This window comes from Populus nigra, chromosome 19, assembly GCF_951802175.1.
Source record: "Populus nigra chromosome 19, ddPopNigr1.1, whole genome shotgun sequence".
Taxonomy (NCBI): domain Eukaryota; kingdom Viridiplantae; phylum Streptophyta; class Magnoliopsida; order Malpighiales; family Salicaceae; genus Populus; species Populus nigra.
In genome coordinates, this window is record NC_084870.1 from 9,975,466 (window position 1) to 10,002,778 (window position 27,313).

Genomic DNA, 27,313 nt, shown 5'->3' on the forward strand with positions numbered 1-27,313 from the left:
TATAACTTTTCTTTGAGTAAAAAACCAAAAAAAAATCAAATCAATTTACAAAAATCATACCGAATTAACATGGCCCTTGAAATCAATAAAATTTTAAAATAAAAAATGAGCGTGGCATTTTTAAAATTAAATAGTTAAATTTTCCCTTGCAGGATAAAGTTTTTAATATTTACTCTTAAAAAATCAAGGAATTATCAGATCAATTTCAACACATTTAAAAGAAAGCAAACCACAAGAATCTCTTGAGCTGCTTTCGTGGCGCTGTGTATATAGCTAGTAATATAGAACAGCAAACCCACTCAACAAGTCGATGTCACGGCGCAACTCCGTCAAGCCTCGAGGGGTAAAAATGAATAATATCTATGAGATTTTATCTTTTATTTTTAAGAAAGTCACAGCCGCCCCAGGCAGGGTGACCTCACACGGTGGCGTTTCAACTCAAAACTCAGACGAGCAGTACAAACTGGGAATCTCCTTTGTATCGTACAGCGAGTACATCTTAGCTTTCCCTTTTACTTTATTCCACAACAAGAAAATGTTTTTCTATTCTATTGGCTTTCTAGATTTCTCAAGGGTTGTGTTTGCGTGGCTTGAAGGTGACGGTGGAAAAGCACTGCCATTTCCCACCCACTTGTCGAGAAGTCGTTTTTCGTGGGCAATATTTTAGTTTAGCCCTTCAATCTTTCAAAGACGACACAGCAGTCACTCACTATCTTTTTCTTTTTTGGGACAGATTTAATTAATAATTACATGGTTATAAATTCTCATAAATTTTCTGTTTCCTCCGAGTTTACTTGGTTGGTCAAATCAATTGTTAGCCACCAGCCCAGCACACCATCACTGCATGCAATACGTTTTTTTTTTTTTAATTTAATCTCACGAAACAACTATAATGGATCTAAATATAGCTTTATGTAAAAAGTGAATAATATACCATGCGCAAATTAATTCTGCTAATCAACATCAAGACACTGTTCAAGAAGAACTAATCTTCAAGGCAAGCCTAGGGTAGCCTTTGAGCTCCTTGGAAGCAAGAACTTTTTATATATAAAAAAGGGTGCAAAACCAATGCTCGAAGGCATCGCCCAAAAGCATTGGATCACCGATGGCGAGTTTGCTATAAACTTTACCGCAGGTATAAAACGCGCTAAAACTAGGTCATTTTTCTCTTATAAAAAAAAAAAAGGAAAGCGAAAATGCTTCCCTTTCCCTCCCTAAAAGTCAGTCTAAATTTTGTTGAATTGGCCCAGTAAAATATCTGGAATCTGCTAAATTGACCTGCCAGGCTCCGCGGTCAAGCAAGGGAGCTGTACTGTTCTATATAAATTAATACATGAACCCTTTTTTCCATGTTTCTTTGTGGTGGAGGTCAAGAATCATTCATTTCCTCGATGGGAACACTAACAGGCCACTGAGATAGAATATCGAAGCAAATTCTATATCTTAATCACCTTCTTTTGTGCTTTTACTCCCTTGCACAGGTATATGTTAGTGGGGGTTGTTTACTTGCTATTGGAATTTGCAAGATTCTTCTACGTTTTCGTGGTCTGGTGCTCTCTTCTCGATTTTAAGGAGAAATCACTGCCTTTTCATTCCATAGCTTTACTGGTGGATCAGGAGAGGAGAAAACAAAAAAAGGTTCCTTTGTTGATTCCAAAACCCAATTTCACAGCCGTCTCTGCCCAACGGTCCAAGCACGGCCGTCTATGGAATCTGGGTTTTTTTTTCTTCTTAATTTCCTCGATAACTAATCTGGGTTTCGCATCAAAAGGTTGGTGTTGCATTTATTTATATCCATTTACTTGTACCTCAATCTCATACAAAGCAGCCAGGAATGTACAAAAAAAAAAAAGGGAGCTAGGAAATTAAAGTTATAAAAGAGAAATACATTTTACAAAGTATCATTGGTCATGGGGCAACTTGGGGTTTGAAATAAAAAAGAAGAGCTGCGTAGATTAGATAGATTCCCTTCCAAGAAAGGGACACGACATTACACGTAAAAGACCGTATCGAAACCAGTATTGTAGACTTGTCAAATTCTCAAGATGGGGTTAAGCTTAGAGATAAGGAATCTTGAGGATGATGGGTGTGGGTCCAGTTCTTGATTTTGCCAGATTTTTCAGTTGGAAACATATGTAAATATGTTTGGAGAAAAGGAAAAAAGGACAAGCTTCTTACAGCCACTAGATTCCCACATTTTTCTTCCATAGAATTAAGAATCTCTCTATCCATCAAGATCAAACCTGTCAATCACTTTAATTAATTCTTTAATTACTGTGGGAACCACTATCCGTTTTGCTTCTTATCTTGCAAGACTTTGTTTTTCTTTTTTTAATTCTATCTTCAACGTCGAGTATTGAACTGTTTTCACCGATTAAAAGTCGAGTGCTTGTAATAAAACACTCTTTGTTTTTATTTAAATTATTGTTATGCCCTTTTGTTAATTATAAATCAATAACAGTGAAGGGAGTAAATCCCACGTACGAATCTTGAGCTTACGTGATTTAGATGTGTTCTTCACTCCCTCGTATTCAAGCTCTAAGATGCAAACAAGATTTAATGTCAGGTTATTTTTCCTGTTAAATTTAATTTCAAGTAGGACCCAACAGCGCCAGTGATTTGAATAATTGAATAATTGAATAATTTATGGGATAGATTCTTTTTTTTTAAAAAAGAAAAATCTGCCTTTATTTTTTTATTTATTTTGGAACTTTCACTTAAAAAGAATGTAGCCTTCATATAACTTCAAAAATCTCTAATTTAATTCGATCCCTCGTAAAATTCAATTTAATTTTTTCCTTGCAGTGCAATCCTTCCATTAAGGTTTCCGGTAGATAAAGAAATCTCACTCTTATTAGATCTGTAAAATCATGATACACTTGTCTTTTAAAAAGCAGATCATACTCTCTTTTTTTATATATAATATATAGTCGATTATATATATTATAAACAGTAATCTCGTAGATGGCAGGAAAACAAGAGTAGATCATACTTCTATAACGTCCAAGATTTTTTTTGTCAATGGATGAAACCCTCTTTTGAAGTTTCATTCAAAAGAAAATTAAATATATAGTAAATCAAATAAAATTAAAAACAAATCTAAAAGTTAGGGACTAATCGGGTTCGAGCTGGTTATCGTGACTCTCGTGAGAGATATATATATTCAACCAGCTGATTAGCAAGAAACATTTTTTTATGTAATTAATTAAAGACTTTATTATTGCAAGTGTCAATTTTCATTTCTACATGCATGGAAACGGTGTCGTCTTTGATATATAAAGCATAAAAAAATCATTTTAGTTGCCGTTTTGTATGGGTATACGTACATGCTGATCCAATTAAAAGAAAACACGAGAAATACAATAAATTAGCTAGATCGATCTCTAAGTGACTTGTCTTTCAAAGAGAAAAATCTGTAAGTGATTTTTCAAACAATGTACGAATCTACTTATAAATGACTGATCAATCAAAATTCAACGGGCAGAAGGACTTTTGATGCATGGAAGCCAAGTGCAAGATATTGTGGCCATTAAAAAATTTAAATTGACTGATAATAATAATAATAAAATCCATTAAATTTACCCATATTGCGCTGAATAGTATTTTTTTTAAATGTTTTTAAATTGAAAATTGATCGAAATAATTTTTTTAATTTTTTTAATATTACATCGTCCAAATTATATAAAAATACTTTAAAATATTAATTTAATATTTTTTTTAAAAAAATTTAAAAATTATTTTAAGAAACAAGATGGAAGAAGAAACAAACATTCATGAATTCATGTTGAAAACAGCAGCAAGGCCATTATAGTCAAATTAATGAAACGTGCCTCTCGTCTATTGTGCGGTAGGGTTTAATATTCTTCTCGAATAGAGGTCAAAGGGAACAAGGTTCTCTTAATTCTGCCTCTAATGAAAGGTAATGATGGCATTGCATTGAAGAGCCAGGTCACAAGGGATCCAGAGTCTTTGAACCCCAAGAAAAGAAAAGAAAAGAAAAGAAGAAAAAAAAAAGTTTGGTCATTTCAAGAAAAGATGGCTTAACAAAAGTGGAAGTGTGGAATTTACTATTGAGAAAGGGAGGAATGATCAGAAGGAGATGAGGTAGCTTGACCATGTGAGCTGCCTAGCAATTTTTAATATATTCGATGCATGGCCAGGCCAAGGCATCATCTTGTTCTAGAGGATCCCCTCAGGAATCCAAGAAATGGTATCTGTAACTTTCAAAAGTGTTCATACTTATCTACCACCATAATAAAGATCAGAAGGAAAAATAAAAATAAAAATAAAATAAAATTGAAACACCCACCCACCTTCTCTGCCTCGAATTTAAAAAAGGAATATAAATGCAACCGAGGACTCCGCACCCCATTCTCGATCGTAGATTATATATGTGCCCATGAAAGTCATAAAACAAAAATAAATACATCTTTAATTCGAGCTCTAGCCTTCTAGGTCAGATGAGACCACAGATATTGATGAGAGAAGCAGGTTTGGTGAGGAGTATTATGGGGCGCTTAATGTTTTCTGTCGAGGCAATTAAGTATGGTATTTGCATGCGACGAAAATGTTCAATCATTTTCACCAGAGCATCATAATGGTAAAATTTTCAGCTCAAAAAATGATTGGGGCAGCTTGTTATATATTGAATCCGGAGCAGATCATGAGGCTTAATCAAGATACTAAACGCAAACATTAATATTGATTTGTGGTTAATCAAATACTATTGAATATATTATAAGTTGATTGATCTTCGAGGGAAAAAACTAGTATTTATTCAATAAATGACATGAGTAAAACACTGCAATTACCGAATTAATTTGCAGCGAGACAGCTCTTAAAAAGAGGAATCATCATTTCGATGATGATGCAAGTCGACGCAAAAGTAAAAGAAGGAGCAAAATTGACTGTAAAAGTTCCTTTAATTACCATGCACGAAATCCACACTCGGAGCGCGATTAAATCTGTCCAGATCTATATTTCTTATTCCCAGTTGTTACATTTTGGGTTTAACTTCCTGACCAGAAGGGCATCCGTAGTTTTCTAATTACCAGGTGATCAGAAAATAGACAGCTAGCGTTGCAGATTAAACTGTGTAAATTAATATCATGCATGCAATATTTGATGGCGTGATCTAGCTAGAGAAACAACCATGAATGTTATAGTAAGGAGCTTAATTAGTCGTGGGCGAGATTCAGTGAATGAGGCAATTCCCTTTCGTTTTCAAGAAAGTCACAAACCAAATTGCATTGAATCCAGAGAAACAGCGAATCAAGATACCTTATATAAGGGGCTTTCGAACAGGACACACACGATATCCTTATCGCCCTCAAAAAGCATCTTTCACGTGATGACAATTAATTGCTCGTGTTCATGGCATTTTTGTGACCCCTTCTTTCCTGAGTTATTAGGGTATCTTCTTTCTTGTTATTCTCTCGTTGCCCTTGTCAAGACGGAATCTTTTTAAATAATGGAGGTGTGCAGTTTTAACATCTTTTTGTTATTTCTTTTGGGAGGCTCTTCTCGTCATTTAGGGTTTTGGTGTCCTTGTCTGCTCTCAGGAGTTGAGTAGCATTATTGTTTGTTCATGCTCGGTCCTTGAAAGAACTCCACTTCTTCCTGGCCCCATGCCCTAACACCATCATTTTTACCCCTCCCTTTTTTGACATCTTTCCCTGATATTTAAACTCTTAATTTGAGAATGCCCCTTTGCAATTTTCCCAAGGTTTATCATTATTTGGATAACAAACAAAGCCTGGTTATTGGTTGGTTCCCCAGCCCGCTGAAACTGTTCTTACCATCCACCATACGAGATTAGCTTGTAGTCCAATTGAATGATGTCCAATATTGACGAGGATGATTTTACTTGGAGAAGGTTTGTTGATCGATTCTTCTTTGGCATGTGCCTGGATTTGAAGTTTTTTAAATTAAGCAACCATGAAGAAAAATTAAGAATGGTAGACCAACACGATTGAAAAGTTAATTAAGAAAATATAATTAATTAATGGATCGAAAAGTTAGTTAATTAAGAAAACATATCAGTCAATGGTTTTTTTACATGTATTTAATTGGTTGCGCGAGCTACTGAGAAAAATGTTCCTCACTGAATTAATTACTAACACAATATATGGATTATATTAACACATTAAGTACCGTGCTATTTGTTTAATTATACTAATCTGTCAAGATATTTGTTTGGTCGTGTTACTCGACCTAAAGAGAAAATACTGATCTGACACATTTATTAGAAAGGAAGAAAGATGAACAATGAGTTGAATGCCACAGTCCCCTCCCATACTCACTCCATGCGCATCTTGCACAGTGTAATGATCAAGTCCTATGCCTAGAGTTACAATCACGTCCATGAGAGGACCAGAGAGAAGAAAGAAAAAGGGCCACTTGCCGATTCCCAAACTAAATTATGACGTTAACATCGATAGAGATAAGAGAGGAGGCAGCATGGTCACAATCGTTTCAATTGCTTTACAACTGCATTCAATTAGAATTTTGAAATGATATGAGGAACCACCCCACAACACTCGAATTAATGGCGTTGTTTCTCTAAAGCATCACATCTCAAATTGTGTGATTAGTCAAGTATTCTTGAGTTGTTATTTCTTTTTTTTAAAAAAAACTATCTTAATTATCATACATCCGTAGTACACCAACTAGTGTATAAATTACTATAGAAAGATTCAAAAAATGAAAATAAAACCACTAGACCGCGCCAGGCTAGATGCCAAACTGCACTCAGGTTCTTAATTCAAATAGAAATAGTTGCGAAACCAGTTATGTCTATTGTGATAACAGCCTCTTGGAGTACTCCTAGACTCCAATTGAGCCTAAAGTCAAATCAGGTGCAGGCTTGTCCTCCAAACAACGAAGAACTAGTTATGATATTGTTCAAAAGAGGAACTGGTTATGATGATGATCTAAACGAATTCCATGAAAACCCTACTTGCTAGTTGGCCGTAAATGGGAGAGAGAGGGAAAAGAGAGAGTAGAAGTTGACAAAATTGGTGGGTAGAGAGAGAGATAGCAGGGGAAAGAAGAAGAAAAGCAAAGCGGGTGGCAAGAACGGGGGACACTGTCGGGGCAAGCGCGTAGTGGGTAGATAGATATGTGTTATGAGGTGGAGAGAGGAGAAGGGAATCGGCTCGCCACATAAGAACGGCGGTGCTTTGAGCGAATCGAATATTAGCGGGTCCATCCTGATAGATTCTCTCTTTTGTTTTTATCTCCACTGTCTTTTTTTATTAATTATTTTTTAAAATAATATGCTCTTAACACAACATGTTTTTGTAATCAACTTCTGTCTCTTTGCCCTTCTATTTTGAGCTTATTCGTCAAAACCCCCTCCTCCCCTCTTCCGGTCTTCCCTTCCACGTCCATTTCTTCCTCTCTACCAAATTACAATTTGGAACCTAGCTTTTCACAAGGAACGCAAAAGAACGGGCCTTGCACCCTTGTCCTCTCTGTCACTCTCGCCTTTTATTTCCCTATGCACTAACGCCAACAGAATCCTCTCAATATATAAAAACTATTACTAACTGTTATATTTTATGATTTTGATCACATCAAATTTGTTTCCATGTCTTTTCCAAAAGAGTGGATGCTATGGGAGGTGGTGAATGGTGAATCTCAGCTTCCACTAACATGTGTGTGTGACACGCGAGTGATGTAAGTTTGCAGCCATATCATCAGAAGAACCAAGGAAACAAGAAATATAATTAGTGTGAAAACATGTTGTCAAAGTATTGGTCCAAAGAGGAAAATGGCAATTGAGAAATCGGTCCATGCCCACCATTCCAGAAAACAATTCAATTGTAGTAATATAGAAATCAAGACCGCATTTAGCCATTTACATCCCCCCCAAGCGGAAGCACAAGAGAGACCACAGGATTCCACTTTCAAATGGATAATCAGTCAAGACAAGACCCTGGGGCTCACATGATTTCACGTGAACAACAGCATTTTCTCATTGGCAAAAGTTCTCACAATGATGCACAAGTGACTTGAAGACGTGACGAATGCTTTCTTTTCACACCATCCACTAGTGGGAACCTTTTTCGCAGGTTCTCCACGGAGCAAACATTCCTGATCCTGTATTCTTGAATTGAAAGACGCAGTGCAGACTTTGCATTTTAACTCTTTCAAGATACAGTGCTTCACAGAAGAAAAAAAGATTCGAGGTCACAGGTTGATATCTTTAGTGTAACCAGTCCTCAAGGTGACGACCTTTAATCAATGAGTTTTGTTTATGCTTTATTCCTTGGCTATCAAACACGTTTTGGAGGAAGAAAATTCCAAGCCAGTCATGCAAAATGATACCTTCAAGCAATGATGGGTCCAACGTAAAAGAAACTTGTCATTTAACGCTATCGCGGTTTTTTGTGTGCACCAGACAGATGATAAGCCTCTAAACTCAAAAGACCCATAAGAAATAACTGCCCCTCAGAGAATGTGACTATTTTAAGGCAAATATCAAAACATTTATGCAGAGATTAGGGATGGGGTGTTGATTGACAAGGAGATCGTCAAGCTTGATTTAGCAGAAGACATTTTTAATCTAAAAACTTTTCAACATTCTTCCATTTAAAATTTCCTGCAGGAAACCTTCGAATATTTGCACCATGGCAGCAACACTTCATCTGATGAACTCAGCATTTCTTTTTTGGCATTAAAAACAATTAATAGCATTCAAGTTCCATCACACAAGGTCACAATAAGAGGATTGATATGTCATGCCAGACTATTACAACTCATGAGCTATCCAACATTCTGGCTAGCGCCTTACACCCACCAGTTTGATGGCACGGAGGACAAAGGAACATACCACATGTTTGATAAACAAATCATGTTGCAAGAGATCAAACATGATGTGAAAGTTTCCTCGACCTTATGGTCCTAGTAAGGCCACATTGCATGACAAACTTATTTTTCCATGTGGCCACAACTTATAATTCCACTTCTACTTTGTGCAATTCTAAGAAAAAACCGCGTATAAAAAGCAAATCAAGTATAGGAGGTAAACTAACTGGCCCCCAGTTACCACCCACGTCCATGACAAAGTCAGGAGAATCTAAAGAGCAGGAAAAAAAAAAAGGTTGAAAGAAAACCTACTCAAACACGAGGAAACGGGGTGGAAATGCAAATTAGAAATCCTGTGATGAAAATTAGTAGAAAGAACTTGTATTTTGCAAAACTATTTCCATTTCTTCAACAAGGAGCACACAGGCTGCCAGAGCAAAATGTAAAAGAGTAAATTCATCTCAAGCAAAATTCCCACTTCTAATGGGCTCAAGTTAAGTACATATAAGCCACTCACTGCTCTGTCTTGATAAAATGCAATGACAGGAGCTTTGAGGCTGTGAAGCCATTGAAGGAGTCAGCCTCAGATATTTCTTTTAGCTTCTTGTCGCAAACAATTCTCCTCTTGTCAGCTGGATCCTTAAGAAACAATCATAAAACTCTCAGTAAGATAAAGGTGCAGGTGCCTGAATTTGACAGAAGTCTAAAACAAAAAAGAAAGTAAAGCTGATCATTTACCAAATGCATCAATATGATACAGCAAGAGATTATCATAAGGAAAAACTCCAAAAAGAGGTCCAGGGCTTAGCAGGGTCATGAAAATTAAACATAACCATACTTCAAAAGGACGTGTTATGTTTGCTAGTAGCAGAAGGGAGGCAGGCCCAGTTATGACTGGAATTGTCTTCGGCCAAGAAGTTTAAATTCATCAGTACCATCTCAGCGGACCAACTTCAGATAAAAAACATTGAAATTCAACCTCTTAAGATGTGATTTGCATTTATAAATTAGCTTCAGCTATCTTTTCCTCGCTATTCATTAACACACCATATGATTGTGGATAAATAAAAAAATTGGCACCGAAAGATCATTGTTTTCTCTTTTTGAAAAGGAGGAGCATTGCACTTGTATGTATTCATGCCTTGCAATTCAGATCCTGAAGATCTCCGAGTTACCGGCACTCTGATTGTTGTAAGGGTGCATTTCACAATTTGTAGCAAAGTTGGTCTTTCCTTATCTTGGTGGAGACCAAATCCGGGCTAGATTTCTACAAGAAAATAGATAAACCATGTAACTGATGATACCCTCCACTCAAAAAGCTTTCTTGAAAACTTCAATAAAGATAGTAGGATGAAGAGAAGATTCTAAAACGCATGCACACACATCCATGCACATACACACACTCGATTATATATACATTCAACATGTAAACAAGACATGGCACGCACAAAATTTAAGCCTTGGGTCAAGCTCAAACTCAACACAAGCTTGGCTGGTATGAATGTCACCAAGCCAAAAGCCTGCTCACAATATTTATTATTAGTCAGCTCTCACTCTCTTATTATTAATTGTGACCTTCAATCCTCCACTTTATTCTTTGTAGTGTATCTATATTTGCTTTATGCCTATAGTCACAAGCTTATTACCTGAGCACGATATTGTGCAAGCTTTACCAACATGCTTGGCAGCAGATCAGGTGCTTGGCAGTATGGTAGTGGTTGCTTTTCAAATAACCTTTTGTGTCGAAATGCATGTCAATGATTTTTTTTATTTTTTAAAAATTATTTTTGACATCAGCACATCAAAACGATCCAAAACGTATAAACCATATTAAATTTTAGCAAAAAAAAAAAATTAATTTTTTTGGGAACGCGGCATGTTCTAACTGAAGCTGGCAAAACAGTGTCCATGAAAAACTGTTCATCTACCCAACTTGTTCACTGCATGAAGGTTCAGTTGCTAATGGAATTTATGTACATTCATGGCAGTTACATATGAACATCAAAATTCTTGAAAGATCAGAACAAAATCTTGATCAGGAATTTGAAGGGGAGCAAGGAGATCAGAAATACCTTTCTTCTGCTGCTTTTCTTTCTTTTTAGGTTCATGAGGAACTGCACAGTGAGAAATAACATATCGTCATTATTAGAGGACAGGATTAATGCTCAATTTTCTTATGCAGGTAGATTGTGCAACTACTGGGAGAATAACAGCACCTTTCTTCTGCCGCTTTCCTTTCTGTTTAGGTTCCTCAGGACCTGGACAGTGAGAAATAACAAATCGTTACTATTAGAGTGCCAGGATTCATGCTCAATTTTCTTATGCGAGTAGGTTGTGCAACTACTGGGAGAATAAAAGTGTTGGTATAGCTACTAGTCTCACCTTCTTCTCTTCCTTGTTTAGTCCCCTTTTTCTTTGGTGAAGAGTTGCTTGGAGCTACGAGATCAGGACAAAACATTTTATTTAAACTAAAACATTCTCATATTCTCAGTTAATAGAGAACTCCATTTTTTTATGAAAGAAAAGAGAATACTTGGGTTGTGATTTAGTGTTAACATAACAAAAGAAATTTGCACTATATTTTTGACAACAGCAATTCGATAAAATCAACAATTTAATGAGAAAAGATAAATGAGAAAAGGCCCTATTCAGTGCATAAAACACCTAAATTCATTAAGCTATCTATGATACTCAACTCTACTAACCTTAAGAGCAAACTAGTTGGAGCCATCTACATTTAAATTAGAGTCAGCCAGAGGTAAGAGAAAAGAAGTATTTGACATTTTGCCAGCAACTAATATGGACATACAGAAGTTCCTGGCTCATTTAAAGTTATTCCAAACATGCTTTAAAACTTCTTCCTCATAGCTGATCCATCAATTCTTTCTAATGATAACTTGAAAACCTTATCAATTATGTTTATTGTCATTAATTAAGGTTCACAAAATCTTCCAGATAAAGCAAAAAGAAGAAAAGCAGTTTGGAAAATGAGAAAATGTACATTGATTGAATCAAAACCATGCAAGATGTGCAAAAGGGGATATCCCTAAAATGTTTTAATCATTCATCTAAAATATGTGAGCCACTAATCAGTTAACATCATGAAGGTTTCCAATAACCCATTGATAAAAGAGATCCTCATCGAGAATGGAGCAAAAACTACAATTAATTATAAAATGCCAAATATTAAATTAAGGTCACTCTCCTCAAGAAATTCACCATCTGTAGTTTGTATGAACTTCACGAGGAGACCACCAATTTTAAAATGTGAGTTTAATAGAACCTTTAAAAGTTATGAAACCTAGATGGAGGATAAACTAGCTTACTCTCACTGAGATGTATAGTGTCAGTAGTTAGGATCAACTTCTAAGACAATAAAGGCCACACTGCCTGGAAGTTGAGAACTGCACTGAATGAGAGCACACGCATGGGTATGAGATATATGTTTGACACAACTATATTACACATTTTATCATGTTTTTTGCCTCGCTCCCCAGTAATATAGTTGCCTCTTCATCTTTAAGTAGTGGCAATCAAATATTCAAGCCCCAGATGCATATCTCCATGTTCAAAAAAAAAAAACAGCCCGCAGAATACACCAGCCAAGTTCCTTTTTTCCTTGGACAGAAAGTTAGTCACTTTAAAGAAGGAGAACCACAACCCCTATCCTTATGTTCATGAACTGCAAGGAGATTGTGCATACATCACATATAAAAAAAGTTCATTCTGTCATTTATTGCTTCGAACAAGCAATTTTGAGATGTTAAAAAAATTAAATAATGCATGATTTGCTGAGATCCCCTGTTCCAGATTTGACACGTCAATTAGAAGTATGTCTTTCAATATGGAGACTAAAAGCTAAAATTGATTTAAAACTGAAGTAAATGACCACCTTTGGTTTAAATCAAGAAAGCATTTAATTATGGTGAAGATGAAGGAGCTGAGGTTTCTGGACAATGGCATTGACAAAGGCTTCCTTAGTGTACTATAAATTGAAAAGAAAAGCTCATTAAGCACACACATACCATCTTCCTCACGGACAGCCCATATGTGTTTAGTCAACGCTTTATTCATTTGAAACATGTCAATAGAATCAACATCGAAAATAGAACGCAATGATTCATCACATATTATGTTTCGCTTATTCTTTGGATCTTGCAAGTTCTTCTCCCGGATATAGGCCCAAAGCTTCTTCACAACCTACCAAAACAAAATGGAAAGGGAAAAAAGCAAGTAGGAAATATAATTTACAAAATGACTCCTAAATGATCATTCTGCAAGTCAAGCAAGTATCCAGACATCTGTTAAAATACCCCAGTTCTGGCCAGTTCTGGAACTCCGACAAACTCTTGAAGTTGAGGAGAAAGACTGCACAATTTAGTAAAACCACCTCCTCTTTTCTTAACATCCTCATCCACCTTAGCCGACCTACTGGATAAGATAAGATCATTCAGTCCATAGAACAACCACGAATATTCTATGTAATGGAATGAGAATGCTATGCTAATCCTAATGTTTCCTAATATCTGTCTAGGACTGCCAGTCACAGAAAGCCCCATATCATCCATTCAGTAACCATACAAACATGCAGAAAGGTTATGAAAACTAATGCTTTTCAGCACCTCAACCAAAATTTCTTCAGGGCATGAATGGCAGGAATTTGGCCATGTAGAGCTAACCACCTCATCACTTTCAGAGGTGATATTTTAAGGATGAAGTTGCTTTTAGTCATAAAAAAAACTCAACTCCTAAAGTATCCATATCATAAGTTAAAGCAAGCATGAGTAATTTCCACTCTTTCAAACAGAGGAGCATTAGGAACCTCAAAATAATGGCAAACAAGAATAGCAATTCACTCATGGAAAAAAAAATAAAAGAATAAAAAAGGATACAAGAAACCCACCGTCCTTTCTTGCTTCTTTCATTACTCTCTTTCTTTACCTCTTCCTCATCATCCTCTTGTTCCCCTCCATTGTCTCCTTCAGACCCAGAATCGTTAATGTCTTTGCTTTTTTCTTTTTGCTTTACACTTTCTGATAGTTCAATGATATCATTGGTTAATATATCAGCCAACAATCATCTGATTACACATTAAGAAGAGATCTCTAAAGATAAATAATTAAGAAGATTATAATGTACCGTAAGGAAATAAAGTGGAAGTTCAATAGGAAGCCTGTTTGTAGTAGTTGAAGTTGAAAGTGCAGAAAATATAAACATCCTAATGTAGTCCAAATACTGGGGGAAAAGATTAGTTTCCCTGGAATAATAAAGTGTAGCACCACAGCCAAAGAAAAGGGGAGGAGGATGGTAATATCAACCCAGGAAAGGGAAAGAAAAAAAAAATCATAGTCAAAATAGCTGAAGAAAATAATTGTCAAACCAGTCAGATTATAAGAAGAACTCTCCCGTAACAGTTTTTTTTTTTTTTCCTTTTTTCTGGGTATATAAAACTTACGCTGCTAAATTTAATTGCCAAAGCAAAATAATCCAGGTTTCCAAAACTAACAGAAAACAAGTATACATACAAATCCTAAGCAACCTTACATATTGAAGGCACGAAGATGCTACTAACAACCAATAACAACTAACCACCCACTGTCCCCCACAGAAAGAAACAAAAGAGAACAACTTATTCAGGAAAGTACCATTTTCTCCAGTTAATGGCCAGATATGCTTGGACAGGGCTTTATTCATTTGAAACATATCAATTGAATTTACATGAAAGACAGCGCGCAATGCCTCGTCACATTTTATTTTTTTCCTATTCTTTGGATCCTGCAAATTGTTTTCACGGATATAGGCCCAAAGTTTCTTCACAACCTGGAATAGCAAAAGTAAGGAGAACAAAAGTGAGATCCCGATCCAGGAACTACCACCTGGACCAACCTCCAGAAATGAATCATCTTGTTGGTGATTGGCATACCTCAGTTCTGGCCAATTCAGGCACTCCAACAACTGCTTGAAGTTGCGGAGATAAGCTACTTAACTTAGCAAAACCGCCTCTTTTCCTCACCTTTTCTGTCTTGTCTGACCTAAAAGACAGATAACACAAGAGTACCAAGCATGATTAAGAAACCTGTATCTGGAATGATTGGCTATCTGACATACATTCAGTTCAAAATGTAATGAAATGAGCACCTAATTTCGAAATATATATATATATATATATATATATATAAACAAACAGAAATCAATCAAGCCTATGAAGTGAAACTCAAATATTAGGAATTCAAAATTAACCCCCCTAAAATACAAAAGAAAGCCAGTGCAAAAACTAGAAGAAAGAAATAATCAATGAAAATTATAAAGCACTGAAAGTAGAGATGATACACCCATTACTAGTCCGCCATTAAAAGGTCATTTCTTATAACTCATGAAAGACAAAATGGCATTACTGGACTGTATTACTTAAATCTACAAAAAGGCCACCTCTCTCATATTCACATCCCAATATTGAACCAACAGACACAAAAATTCATATAATTTCACTTACAATCTAAACTCAAAGTAAATCATATACAACCCTCACATCTGATATCATCCCAATTTAATCCCAAATAATCTCTAAGTAGCTTCACATGATTCATTGCCCACAATTAAACTTGGTGCTTTCATTTTCTTATAAATTGAAACATAACAGAAACCATAGTACAAAAACTAACTTTAGCCTAAACGACTCATAAGACAGAAATGTGACATTTTTTGACCTAATTAGAACTACATAATGACACCACAAAAAACATATCCCAATTCTTTTTAAAAAAACAAAGTCGATCAATTTGTACATAAATGATAAACAACAATATCTAATTTCCAGTTCCAAGCAATAAAAACCTAATTTCCTTCCAAAAAAGAAAAATTACAAGCAATTTCCACATACGAGCAGGGTTAATTTCATTCATTACACACTATATTGCTTGTTTAATAATAAATAAATAAATAAAGAAGACAACTTTCGAAAAAAAATTACCCCTTGCTTTCCTTTGTCTCACTATCTTCTTCTTCTTCTTCTTCTTCTTCTTCTTTAATACCGTCGTTTTCATTTTCATCGTCTTCAACGGTGTCGTTTTCGTTATCTTCATTTTCTGTCACATCCCCTGATTGACCATCTCCTTTATTTAGGGTTTCAAGAAAAGTATCAATTTGCTCTCTAATAAACTTTTTTTTCTCCGATAAATCAACGCCGAAATCCTCCTCTAACTGCCGCCGTATACTGCTGGCAGTGGCCGTGTCTAAGTCCGAACTCCGGAGTATTTCACGGAGCCGGGCCACGAGGTCCGAATCCGACACCATTTCTCTCGATTCTTTCTTCTCTTCTCGGACTCGGCAACGATTTTCTTTCTTTACTTTATTTGATTAATTTTTTATGTTGTTTCGGAAGTGGCGTCGGTTTCTCATGCAATGCAAGGTCAGGTGGCGTATCACGCAAAAAGGTTATAGGTGTGTAGGGGTATTTCTGGAATCATAAGAAAGTGATCCTCAATTCACACCTGAAAAGTATGTACAAGAGTGTAAATTGTGTTTGGAAAGTGAAAGTTATTATAATTTAAAATGTTTTTTTTAATATATTAAAATAATATTTTTTATTTTAAAAAAATTATTTTTGATATTTGTATATCAAAACTGAAAATATATAAAAAATAAATTTTAATTTTAAAAAACACATTATCAATCATGTTCCAAATACACCCTAAATCCAAAAAAATAAAATTCCAATGGTTTCAATCCATTTATGCATCCAATACTAAATTCGGATAATTCTAATTATTTTTTAAATAATATATTTATTTCTCAAAGATATACATTATAAAAAATTATATTAAAAAACTAAAATAATACTAAAACAAATAAAAAATGCTCCTTCATTTCTAGATGAAACATTAATGATGGATCCTTGTATATAATCTTTTTTATAAATATTTTTCTTATAACTGAACCTGTGTAATTGGCCTGCCCCACCATCCACAATTCCACATCATCCGATCCGAGTTATTGAATAACATTATTTAAGTTATTTGTATTTTTGTTTACAAAATAGTTTTCATTATTTTTTTTTAAAAAGAAGAAGAATAAAAAACCCAACCCGACTGAATCCGACAAGGGCCTGAGCCTTAACAATCTGACCAAGTCCAAAGCAGGGGCAACATGTGGTTTTGCTGGCCCAATTCAAGCTAGATCCTCCCCCTGCGCGGTCCACCAGCACGGAGAGCCCTGTGCTGTTGTCTTCAACATATATTCCAATATTTACCTGTAAAATAAAAGGTACATAAAGAAAACGGGGAAAAAAATGTATAACTTGCAGAAACTTGCCACAGATCCTAGATGAACTGTTCATAAAAACAAAATTCAGTGAAGAACTTTAACATGCTACGTAGCCAGCAGAAAATTGGTCTCTACAGCTTGACAGGCATCTAACTGTCATGAAACAAATAGCAAGATGAGCAGTCAGCAAGCAAAGTCAGTGCTATCAGAAAATATAGATCAAGTCTCTGTTTTTTTTTTTTTTTGTGTTAAAAGAAGAATGTGGAGCCCTTCAGAATATAGAACAATTAAGTACCATGCCGAAAGTTGAAGACAAAATTTCCAAAGAAGAAATTGCTGGGTCTCAGCAAGTACATGCACTTCAAAATTTAAATGATGCTCGTAAACAATTTCAGGATTACTAATACAAAGCCTAATACTTTAGCACTTCAGAAATGACATGTTGCCTTACTTCAGACCATTTTGCCTTTTGACACTAAAAAACACCAAGGCTGCACGAGCAGTTGCACGTGCCTGTTCTCATTACCTTCCCCCTTTTTTTTTTTAATTTTCATAATCATACTTTATTTAGTACTATGACTGAATTTTGGATTATAGAGAAATAAAACTACAGGATTATCACTATTTACTTCAGGACTAAAGTATAATTCTTCAGCTTCCAAACCCACCCTGCATCTTCTTCCCCTGGCAGTATTTCATACACTGTAAAAAAATAGATAAGGCAATGAGCTATAACCAAAAACAATCTAGTACAGAGCATATCACTTAATCACGCCTCATCACATAATCCCATGAAGCATTCAAAAGGTAGCAAGTAATGGCTGCGGAGTGAGGTAGGAAGTTCAAACTGGCACAAACCATTCAAGTCATAAGAATTACTTCCCATGTAGCAAGGTAACATGTCATATCTTTAGCAACTTTCATATTCAACAACTTTGATGCTGAAGTTAGAACTAAAAACTATAACATTTTGCCTAATACACCCGCAAAAGGTCCTATAAACTGTCCATGTCGCTGTCCTCAGATGCCTCCTCATCAAAATCAGACCCACTATCAAAGTTCATATTCTGAAGTTCTTCCATATTATTCTCCAAGGTAGGATCACCAGCTTTTAGCAAATCTTTCAAGTCATCTAATATATAAGGTTCTACCAATTTCCAGAACCATGTAGAAACGCTTCCAAGAAAACCTATCCAAAATACTTTCCCCTTTCTCTTCACCCTGCAATCCAGAGATTTTGATTTCAATGTTTTGACAACCCTTCCAACACCCTTAACACTCCCCTTTAGCTTCAGCACAATATCCCCTGATGATGTTCTGTGCCCCCCATACATATACCAGTATGCAAGAACCTGAGGTGACATCCACCTGTGGATTAGCTTTGGCAGCTGAGGTTGGCCTCTTGGCCAAAACTGTTCTGCATAGAAATCAAAACAAGAGTGCGAGATGGTACAAAATCTCCAAGGGATGTCATCGCTATCACTATCATCACTAGGCTTAAAAGATGGATGTAACCACTCATGGTACTGGTCATGTAAATGTCTCCTCAAAATGGAATGCATGATAGAATTCTGATTGAACTCGAATTGAATCATGTGTTTCTTCCCATCTGATTCAATTTGCAAACCACCTAAAAACAAACCCACTAAAATTTCTCTTTGCTCTTTGCTAAGCTTGAGGCTAATACGCCTCCTTGCCACTTTCCTGCTCGAGCTCAGAACAGAGTCAAGCTTTTCCATCAATGAGGAATCAATATCGTATTTCTTTTGGCACATTAGATCATATGTCCTTTCTGCCTTCACATGGTATCCAGAAGAGAGGTATTCTCTTAAAATAGTATTGCATGATCTGGCATTAACACCAATCGCTTCATTATTGCGCATGTGGTTAAAAATCTCCTCAGCTTTGTCAAAATTACCGACTTTCACCAAAGAATCCAAGTAGATCATGTAGACACTCCGGTTGGGTCGACATTTCTCAAGGCATGCAGAGAAGGCTGATTCTAATTTATCGTGCAAGTTTAAATTAAGGTACATGTCCATTATAGAAATAAAAGATGGTGTAAGCGGCTTCATACCACTCTGAACTAACTCTTGCATGAGTGACTCTGCAAGTTCCACTTCTTCAGCCTTGCATAAGACTTCTATAATTTTATGATACGGTGCAACATTGTAAGAACTTAAAACCTCCTGCATCTCTCTAAATGTCTCAAAAGATTTCATAGGTTCTCCTGCCTTTGAAAAGACCTCCATTCTACACACAAAAGCATGTGAAGAGAGACCATCATCAAGACGGACAAGTTTGAGCCAAGTCCTTTCTGCTTCCTCCACGTCGCCATCCTTTGCACAAGCTCTCAATATGGAAACGAGCACTTCTTGGCTCTCCTCTACTCCTGCTTGCCTCATCTCTTCCCTTAGTGATGTGATTCTTTCTTTATCTATAGTGTCCTGGTAGCTATGTAGCCAGATGAGACCACCATAAATATCCTTCTGCAACTCAAGTCCACATGTCACCAAATTATGATAAACAAATTCAGCCTGTTTGAGATGATGTTTTGCAATGACCCCTGGTTTGCTCACAAGCGCTCTAAACAAAGAATTGTGCAAACTAAGTCGTGGCCGGTACCCTCCCAACTGAATCATCCGATTGTAAATGCTGCATGCCTCCTCCAGGCTACCTTGAACTGTCGTACTAAGATATGCAATGACAAGGATATGAAAAGTTGATTCACTGGGAACGCGTCCCTGACTGATAATATCATCAAATATCTCCCTGCATTTCGCAAACTTTCGCTCCTTGCCCATGTAATCTGCTAACTTAGTGGACAACGCAAAATCAAATCGATACCAATGCTGCTGCATCATCCATTTATACACCTAACAATAACCAAAAGAAAAATCTCAATAACCAAACTCTCCCTTTCTCTGTTTCGCTCTAAAGATTTAGATAAAAACTCCAGCTTAATCCTAAAAGGTTCTAGCTTTACAACAACATAATTCACAAGTCAATATATCCACTATCATTTTCCTGTGCGATACTAAATTTTAGTAATTGCCCATTTAAATTAATATCACAACTCGTCAATTCTCAGTATCTAAACATTCAATCACAGTATAAAAAAGACAATAAGCACTAAGATTTTAGCGCTGCGGAACAAAAAATTGAAAACCCAGGTGTGATTGTAAATAGTACCCTAAACCCGGTCTCGTTTTCGCGAATTCGAGTACAATGAACGACAATATAAGTAGCATCTTCCTGCCTTATCCACTTCCTCTGCCCATTAAGTATCCTCACAGCAGTGGCTGGCTTATGCGCCGGCAACTCCTTACACAACCACGCCAATTTCGCTCTCCTCCACTGCTCCGGCAACTCCGCTAGCTCCTTCACCTCCAGTGCCGGAGCATCCAAGTGCTTCCTATCCCCTCCAGCACCGGAAGATCCCAGCCCATCATCATCAAATTTAAAAGCTTCCCTCTCATTTTCATCAAAATCCAATATCCCTTCAGATTGAGAATCGCTTGCCAACTGTTCGACGGAAGTACTGAAACACTTTGGGGTTGAAATGGGGTGAAGTGTTTGGGGGGTGTTAATGGGTTCGGGGAAGTGGATGCGCTGTTGTTGGTGGAGGGAAAGGGGGAGGGAGGAGGAGAAGAGGGAAGTGCGCATAGGTGAAGTGAGGGTTAGTATGTCGGGTACTATAGGGTTTAAAGGGGGTTTATTATGGTGGTAGAAAGTGATGAGAGAAGGGGCTTGAGCTCCTTTGAGAAGCATTGGATGTTGTTGTTATGGGTTTAAGCTTTCAGTTGTGACTAGGGTGGGGAGGGAAGGGGTACTAGTGAAGACTCGATAGGCGAGTATAGGTCAGGAAGCTCTGTGCCTTTGTTGGCTCCGCCTTCTCCAGGTGTTTGGCTTGGAGGTGTGGTGGCTTTTTTTTAAAGGTACAATATATTTAAGCATAAACCACACCTTCAAAAGCTATAAAAACATGCTTTTTACTCAAAAAAGCACAAGCTACCTCTACTCCAAACACTCGGTCATCAATACTCGCAGTCACGTATCTTTGATGATTGAGAATTAGGCATGTCATCAATATTCAAAGTGATGTATTTTTTTCAATTCCACTCCGAAAGATAATTTTGAAAATGAACCCTCTTTGAATTACTTTAGCTTTTGAAATTTAAAGATCTATATAGAAGTTTCTATATTGTTACTACAAGGGAGGAGGGGAGTGGAAAATGGTGATTCCGAGGCAAACCAGGCGTGAGAAAACACACCTGACTAGGGGGAAATCAGAATATAAAATTAGAGGGGGTTAAAATTTTAATTGTTTTATTATTTAAGCTAAAAATATAAATATCATTAAGGCTCTATTTGTTTGCCTGAAAGTAATTTTTTTTGGAAAAGTAAATTTTGAGAAAGTGAATTCCGAGAAAGTATTTTCCGATGTTTGGTAATGTAATAGAAAATAAGTTGGAAAACACTTCCCAGTATTTGGTTATGTTATGGAAAATGAGCTGAAAAATAACTTATTAATGTTTTATTTTTTTCATGTTTATTAAAATAATGAGAAATAAATCTTACAAATTAAAAGGTTGAATGAGAATGAAATTGAAAAAAAATATAATTTCATAAATTATCTAAAATAAAATAAAAAATAATCAAAATAATAAAGATAAAATAAAAAAATTGAAAGATGAAGAAATTAAAATAATAATAATAAACATTTCATAAATTATTTCAAATAAAATAAGTAACAATCAAAAGAATGAGGATCAAATTTAATAGATAAAAAATTTCAATTAAAAAATAATAAGGGAAAAGCAAAATAAAAATAAGGACCAAAGTTAATATAAAAATTAAATTCTAATGGATGAAATTGAAAAACAAATATTCAATATATATAGCAATTAAAAGTTTGAGAATAATATGACATTTCTAAATTTTTCACAACTTCCAAAAAGTATTTTTTATCCAAAATAAAAGGAAAATACTTTCCTGAAAACCCTTTGACTGGAAAGTGTTTTTCGTTGATTGAAAAATATTTTTTGATGACCAACTTTCTTAATGAAAAACAAATATAAAAAAAGTTTGGAAAATAATTTTTTAAAATGTACTTTCTAAAAAAACAAATATTTTCTCAGAAAAAACTGAAAAAACAATTTTTTTTTATAGGAGCTGGGCGTTGCCAGCCCCCCTGTCTTCACCCCCGCACCTGACCAACCGGTCTACACTCCTCTCGTGGATCCTTTAATTTTTTTATATGTTTTTCGTTTTTTTTTTTTTTTTTGCTTGTTGTTAAGCTTATTTTATTGATATTTTTTAATAGTATTGGTGACATTATTATTAGAATTTTGATATGTTTTTAAAATCTTTTTTCTCTCTATTTTTTCTTCTTATTAAATTTTATATCTTTCAAATTTTATAATTTAAAATAGTAATACATAAAAACTCTCTAAATTATATTATTTTTTAAAATATTTTTTATACTATATTTTATTGATTTTTTTTAGCTTGATAGAGTACAAAAATACTCTTGTTTTCAATGGGTTCCACAAAGTGTGCAGAGAGTAAGGAGGTACACTTTCTGCATACTTTGTTGTTGAAATAACTCCCAGCACATAGATATGCTGCTGCACCAGGACATGAGTCATGATGACTCTTGAGAACATGAGCATTGATTTTTTTTACGTTTCTTCTTTGGTAACTGTTATAGTTATTACTTGAAAAAAATTATTTTTATAAAAATTATTTTTAATTAAAATTGATTTAAAAAAATATATATTTGATTAAAAATGTGATTGAAATTGAGGTTGAACAAAAAGTAGTTTAATGTGTTTGGTTAAAAATACTTTTGAAATTGAGGTTATAAAATAATTTTAAAAAATATATATTAATATTTATGGTTTTTAATTTAAATATTGTAGATTTAACTATTGCTATTACATCGTGAAATAAATTATACTTTATATAAAAAAATTTATTATTCCATTAAACTATCTATAATTCTATTACATACAAAATTCATTCAACAAGAACTATATTTTCCATGATTTTTTGAGCGTATAATAAAATTAGATAAAATATTATCATGAATAAAATTGAGATTACAGTACGAATAAATTTAATTCACCTTCAACCAATTTTTTTAAATAAAAATTATTATTCACATTCACGTGAACAGTTCAAATGAAATCAATTAACTGTACAGATTTTTTAAAAACAAAATTAACTAATTCTTTTATAAAAAAAACTATTTACTTTAATGAACAGTATGATTATAAAAGAATGATACACTGTTCAGTACAACCTGTTACAGCTGGTGCAGCAATTTACAGCTGCAAGAATCACGTAGCACCTGCTTTCGTTTTCGAGTGTTTCAAATGCATAATTTGATGGGACCATGAATATTAACTTACGTTTGTTTTATTACCAGACATCGCAAGTACGTAGAAAAACACACTCTAAATTTACAAAGCTTTTTATAAGGTAAAAAACTTGACAGTTTAAATGGATGGTCATGCTGCTGCTGAGTTGTGGACAAGATGTTTGCTAGTTCTTTAGAAACGCCCCATCTCCTGTGCAATGTCTCTGAATTTACTCATGATCAAGCCAGTTCTGAAAGTTCTCACCGCATTGGTTTCACTAGTCTGCCCGAAAGCTTGGAAGAGTACCATGTGTGTTCTCTAATTTGGTCCTCGTTTTTTATTTTTGCTTTGTAGAACAAATTATCAGAAATTGCTGAGTAATTTGGCAACAAAAGGACCTAATCAAAGAAAAAGATTCAGTGAGCAAAATGAAAAAGAGCAAAGAGAGGCACTGTGGATTCCAGTAGAAAGAGTCGATGCTTGGTTGCTTTTCTATGCATGCATGGATGTCAGCTGGAAACCATTCGTGTGATGCATTCGGGTACACGTGTATTCTTAGAAGGTCCATAAGCTTCGCTCACGTTCCATACACGTGGAACAATCTTTACATCGCCCTACAAATGCGCCTTAGATTGGTCTGAATGATTAGGCTCCGTCCAAAGACCGCGAATCAAGTAAATATAGGAGTGCAGTGTCTCATCAAGAATACTTGTAACTGATAATGCAGGATGTTTTTAATTAAAAAATATATTAAAATAATTTTTTAATTTTTAATATTAATAAAATTATAAAAAAAAAACTTAAAAATCACCTAAGAAAAAGTAATTTGAAAAATATTTTTAAAAGTAGAGATAACATGATATTAGATAATATCTTAGAACCTAGTTAAAATCTATTTGTTTTTGTATTTAAAAAAAATTAAAAATAAATTTTTTTAATATTTTTATATCATTTTAAAATATTGATATCAAAAATAATTTTTTAAAAATAAAAAAATATTTTAAAAAATAATTATAACTATATTTTCAAACATACTATTATATAAATACAAATAATATATACATTGAATACAAGCAAACATGCACAGCAGCACAGTTGTTTTTGTTTAAAAGACAGTGACCACTGACCACGACGTAAAACATGGTGGTTCAACGATTTCGCGTCAACATTGAGGACATACATTCCCCGTGCAGATCGGTGTCTTGGAGTAACTAATCCTACCCCTCTTATCATTCAACATAATTTTGAGTTTCTAGGAATTTATTTTTTTTGTTTTTATTTTTATCTTTTAAAAATATTTTTAAAAAGTTTTAAATTTATTTTTAATTTTCATCGTTTGAAATTAATATTTTTAAATTATTTTAATTTGCTGATATTAAAAATAATTTTTTAAAAATAAAAAAATACTATTTAAATATATTTTTAAATAAAAAATATTTTAAAAAACAACCATTACTATAATATCGGGTGTTAGCGATACCTTCTACCTTACACCGCAGTACCTTCTACCTTACACCCTCCTATTAATCTTTTAGTACGTGCATTGTCTAATTAGCAATTTCAAGCACCATTCCCTTTTCATATAATTTAAGCACGGGAGGGTTTTTTATCCATTAATTCAAAAGAATTTATTTTACAAGTATTTTAGTCATCTTAACCCTTTATCATAGTTATCGGATCTATTTTGAAGTCTGACTTGATTAAGGATTCGAGTCATTGGGTCATTGATACGTACAATCTCAAAACAGTATTATTTAAAAATTAAAAAAAAACATGATTAAAAACAATAAAAATACTAGAAAAAAACATGATTAAAAAAAATTAATTTTTTGGAAAATGATTCTGCTGCAGAAGGATCAACAAATTGACCTTGTAAACCATTTGGGGTTTAATAACCATGCATGACCTTTAATAACCGTGTCATCCTTCAAGTTCCCCCCTGCATCGTCAATATCGATCTTCCCTGAAGACAATGTAGCTTCTTTCCCTAGCCATAAGGCAAGAACTTTCTACTTTCGATCGAGCATGCCCGTTAATTGGCTACTTGCATGCCTGCTGGAAATTAACAGGATTCGATCGGAAACGTGCTCACTCAAACTCCGGCAAGTGTGAAATAGACAGCAGCTAGCCTATATCGTGACTATGACCAGAACACCAGCAGTTTTTTAAACCTGAATTATATATATACAGAGATTATAAAACTCAAGTTATAATCGTACTTAATAGTCGAGCTAGCTTTTATTTGTAGTTTTATACTATAAACAATCAATGGATCCTTCTAGCAGTGTCCAGTGACACCCATCCATCCATAATAAAAATAATACCAGCTGATAGTTTGAATTCACGTAACCCATCATGCTTCAATAACATATTCAGCAGTTTATTACATTACATGCTTGTCTGTATCCTAACTAGCCATCCTGCAGGTTTAAGTCGTGTCCAGTACCGTTTGGTTAAGACTATGCATGCATGGATGCGGCAGGATCACAAACCTATTTGGTGTAGCTAGCTTCCTTCCATTAATTATGTTGGTAAGAAATTAATATGAAATGGCAGCCAAAGTTTGAATTCATTAATACACGGAGCCTACTCCCGTTGGTTTGCTTCAAGCTGGACCTTCGGATTGCTTGGTTGGAGATACAAATTGACCTAAATCATGGAGCATAAATTAAGAATGTCAATTTCATTCTGTCGACCCTTAAAGATGAGCCACACAGTGGCACCAACTACCCAATATTGGAGAGCAGGCAGCTTTCTTCATTAAGGATTACTTGGTTACTGTTTGGAAACACGATATAATTCATGTTTTTAAAAAGTTTAATTTTTTTATTAAAAATTAATTTTTTTATATTTTTAAATTGTTTTAATATATTGATTTTAAAAATAATTTTTAAAAACTAAAAAAAATCATTTTAATATATTTTTAAATGAAAATTAACAATCTTAAACATTTTAATACGGTAAAAAGTGTTTATTTCACTGTACAATACCATGCTATCCATCCTCTCGTTATTATTGTGGATGGAATATTCAGTTTTTTGTGTTTTTTCAAAAAAAAAAAATTTAGCGATTTGGTTTTAATTGAAGGTAAATTATTTTTAATTTTAAATTTTTTAAATTTTTTTAGCAATTTTGTTAGAATTAAAAGCTGGCTCCAATTGTGTGGTGATGGTTTATCTAGGTGTTGTCTATTTGTACGGTGATTGTCCCGTGCTTCATAAATCACTTTCTTTCTTTTTTCTAGGGATACGTTTCGTGTCCAGAATAGTGGGCTCCATGTTCATGTCAAGAGTCAAATTGTACTTTGTGCCCTGGCTTTCAATTATCAAGTGAGAAACTCTTTCAATGTTCGTGGTCATTGTTATTCGCATACGTGGCTGGGGAAGGAGTGCGTTAGTTGCACTTTTTTTTCTTTTATCAAATAATATGATAATCAATACACATTAAAATCTTCTTTCAGTGAGTCTGGAAAGATTTGATATAATTTAGCTGATTAAATTTTAATTTTAATTTTTTAAAATTACTCCAATTGAATATTCAAGACTTCATGCGGAAATTTAAAGTTTTAAATCCCACTTCTTTAACAGTGTGTTTAGCAGTATGATTACGGGTGTTTTTTAAATAATTTTTCATGTTAAAATATATGCCAATAATATTTTTTTATTTTTTAAAAATTATTTTTGATATCAGCACATCAAAAGGATTTAAAACATATAAATCATATTAATTTTTTTTAAAAAAAATTTAAATCTTTTAGAAATACAACCACAACCAACTTAGTAAATGCTGCCTAATTTTATCTTTTGAATCTCGTAACTTCTCAAGTAAGTAGAAATATAAGAAGGAAAGTACCAGAAAGTAACATAATTAAGCTA

The 27,313-nt window shown here is 34.5% G+C and overlaps 2 protein-coding genes across 5 annotated transcripts; both read right to left on the bottom strand.

Annotated features, from left to right (window-relative positions):
- Window positions 1–9,167: 9,167 nt before the first annotated feature.
- Window positions 9,168–16,250, bottom strand: LOC133680363 (upstream activation factor subunit UAF30-like). Of its 4 annotated transcripts, none has more exons than XR_009836299.1 (11): window positions 15,782–16,242; window positions 14,735–14,843; window positions 14,457–14,631; window positions 13,715–13,844; window positions 13,125–13,242; window positions 12,837–13,011; window positions 11,194–11,247; window positions 11,028–11,069; window positions 10,884–10,925; window positions 9,550–10,078; window positions 9,168–9,443 (listed from the first exon to the last, which is right to left on the bottom strand). XR_009836299.1 is itself a non-coding variant. In XM_062103267.1 (10 exons), the coding sequence occupies exons 1-10, from the start codon at window positions 16,102–16,104 to the stop codon at window positions 9,440–9,442; spliced, it is 1,176 nt and encodes a 391-aa protein (XP_061959251.1). In that variant the 5' UTR covers window positions 16,105–16,250; the 3' UTR covers window positions 9,168–9,439. The 4 variants fall into 4 exon arrangements, 2 of the variants coding, with proteins under 2 accessions (XP_061959251.1, XP_061959250.1); XR_009836298.1 differs by having other exon boundaries at window positions 9,168–9,450; XM_062103267.1 differs by lacking the exon at window positions 9,550–10,078 and having other exon boundaries at window positions 9,168–9,450; window positions 13,125–13,239; window positions 15,782–16,250.
- Window positions 16,251–17,921: 1,671 nt separating this feature from the next.
- Window positions 17,922–21,013, bottom strand: LOC133679074 (pentatricopeptide repeat-containing protein At2g15820, chloroplastic). Its single transcript, XM_062101576.1, has 2 exons — window positions 20,266–21,013; window positions 17,922–19,949 (listed from the first exon to the last, which is right to left on the bottom strand). Exons 1-2 carry the CDS (start codon window positions 20,842–20,844, stop codon window positions 18,069–18,071), a joined length of 2,460 nt encoding a protein of 819 aa, XP_061957560.1. The 5' UTR covers window positions 20,845–21,013; the 3' UTR covers window positions 17,922–18,068.
- Between the last annotated feature and the right edge of the window lie 6,300 nt (window positions 21,014–27,313).

Excerpts from the sequence above, each read along its gene's own strand:
- LOC133680363 (XM_062103266.1), bottom strand. The coding sequence starts at position 16,104 with ATGGTGTCGGATTCGGACCTCGTGGCCCGGCTCCGTGAAATACTCCGG. Across the intron at positions 13,012-13,124 it reads CAGAACTGGCCAGAACTGGG|GTTGTGAAGAAGCTTTGGGC; the intron begins GTATTTTAACAG and ends TTGTTTTGGTAG. Across the intron at positions 11,070-11,193 it reads TAAACAAGGAAGAGAAGAAG|GTCCTGAGGAACCTAAACAG; the intron begins GTGAGACTAGTA and ends CTCACTGTCCAG.
- LOC133679074 (XM_062101576.1), bottom strand. The coding sequence starts at position 20,844 with ATGCTTCTCAAAGGAGCTCAAGCCCCTTCTCTCATCACTTTCTACCAC. Across the intron at positions 19,950-20,265 it reads AAAACGAGACCGGGTTTAGG|GTGTATAAATGGATGATGCA; the intron begins GTACTATTTACA and ends GGTTATTGTTAG.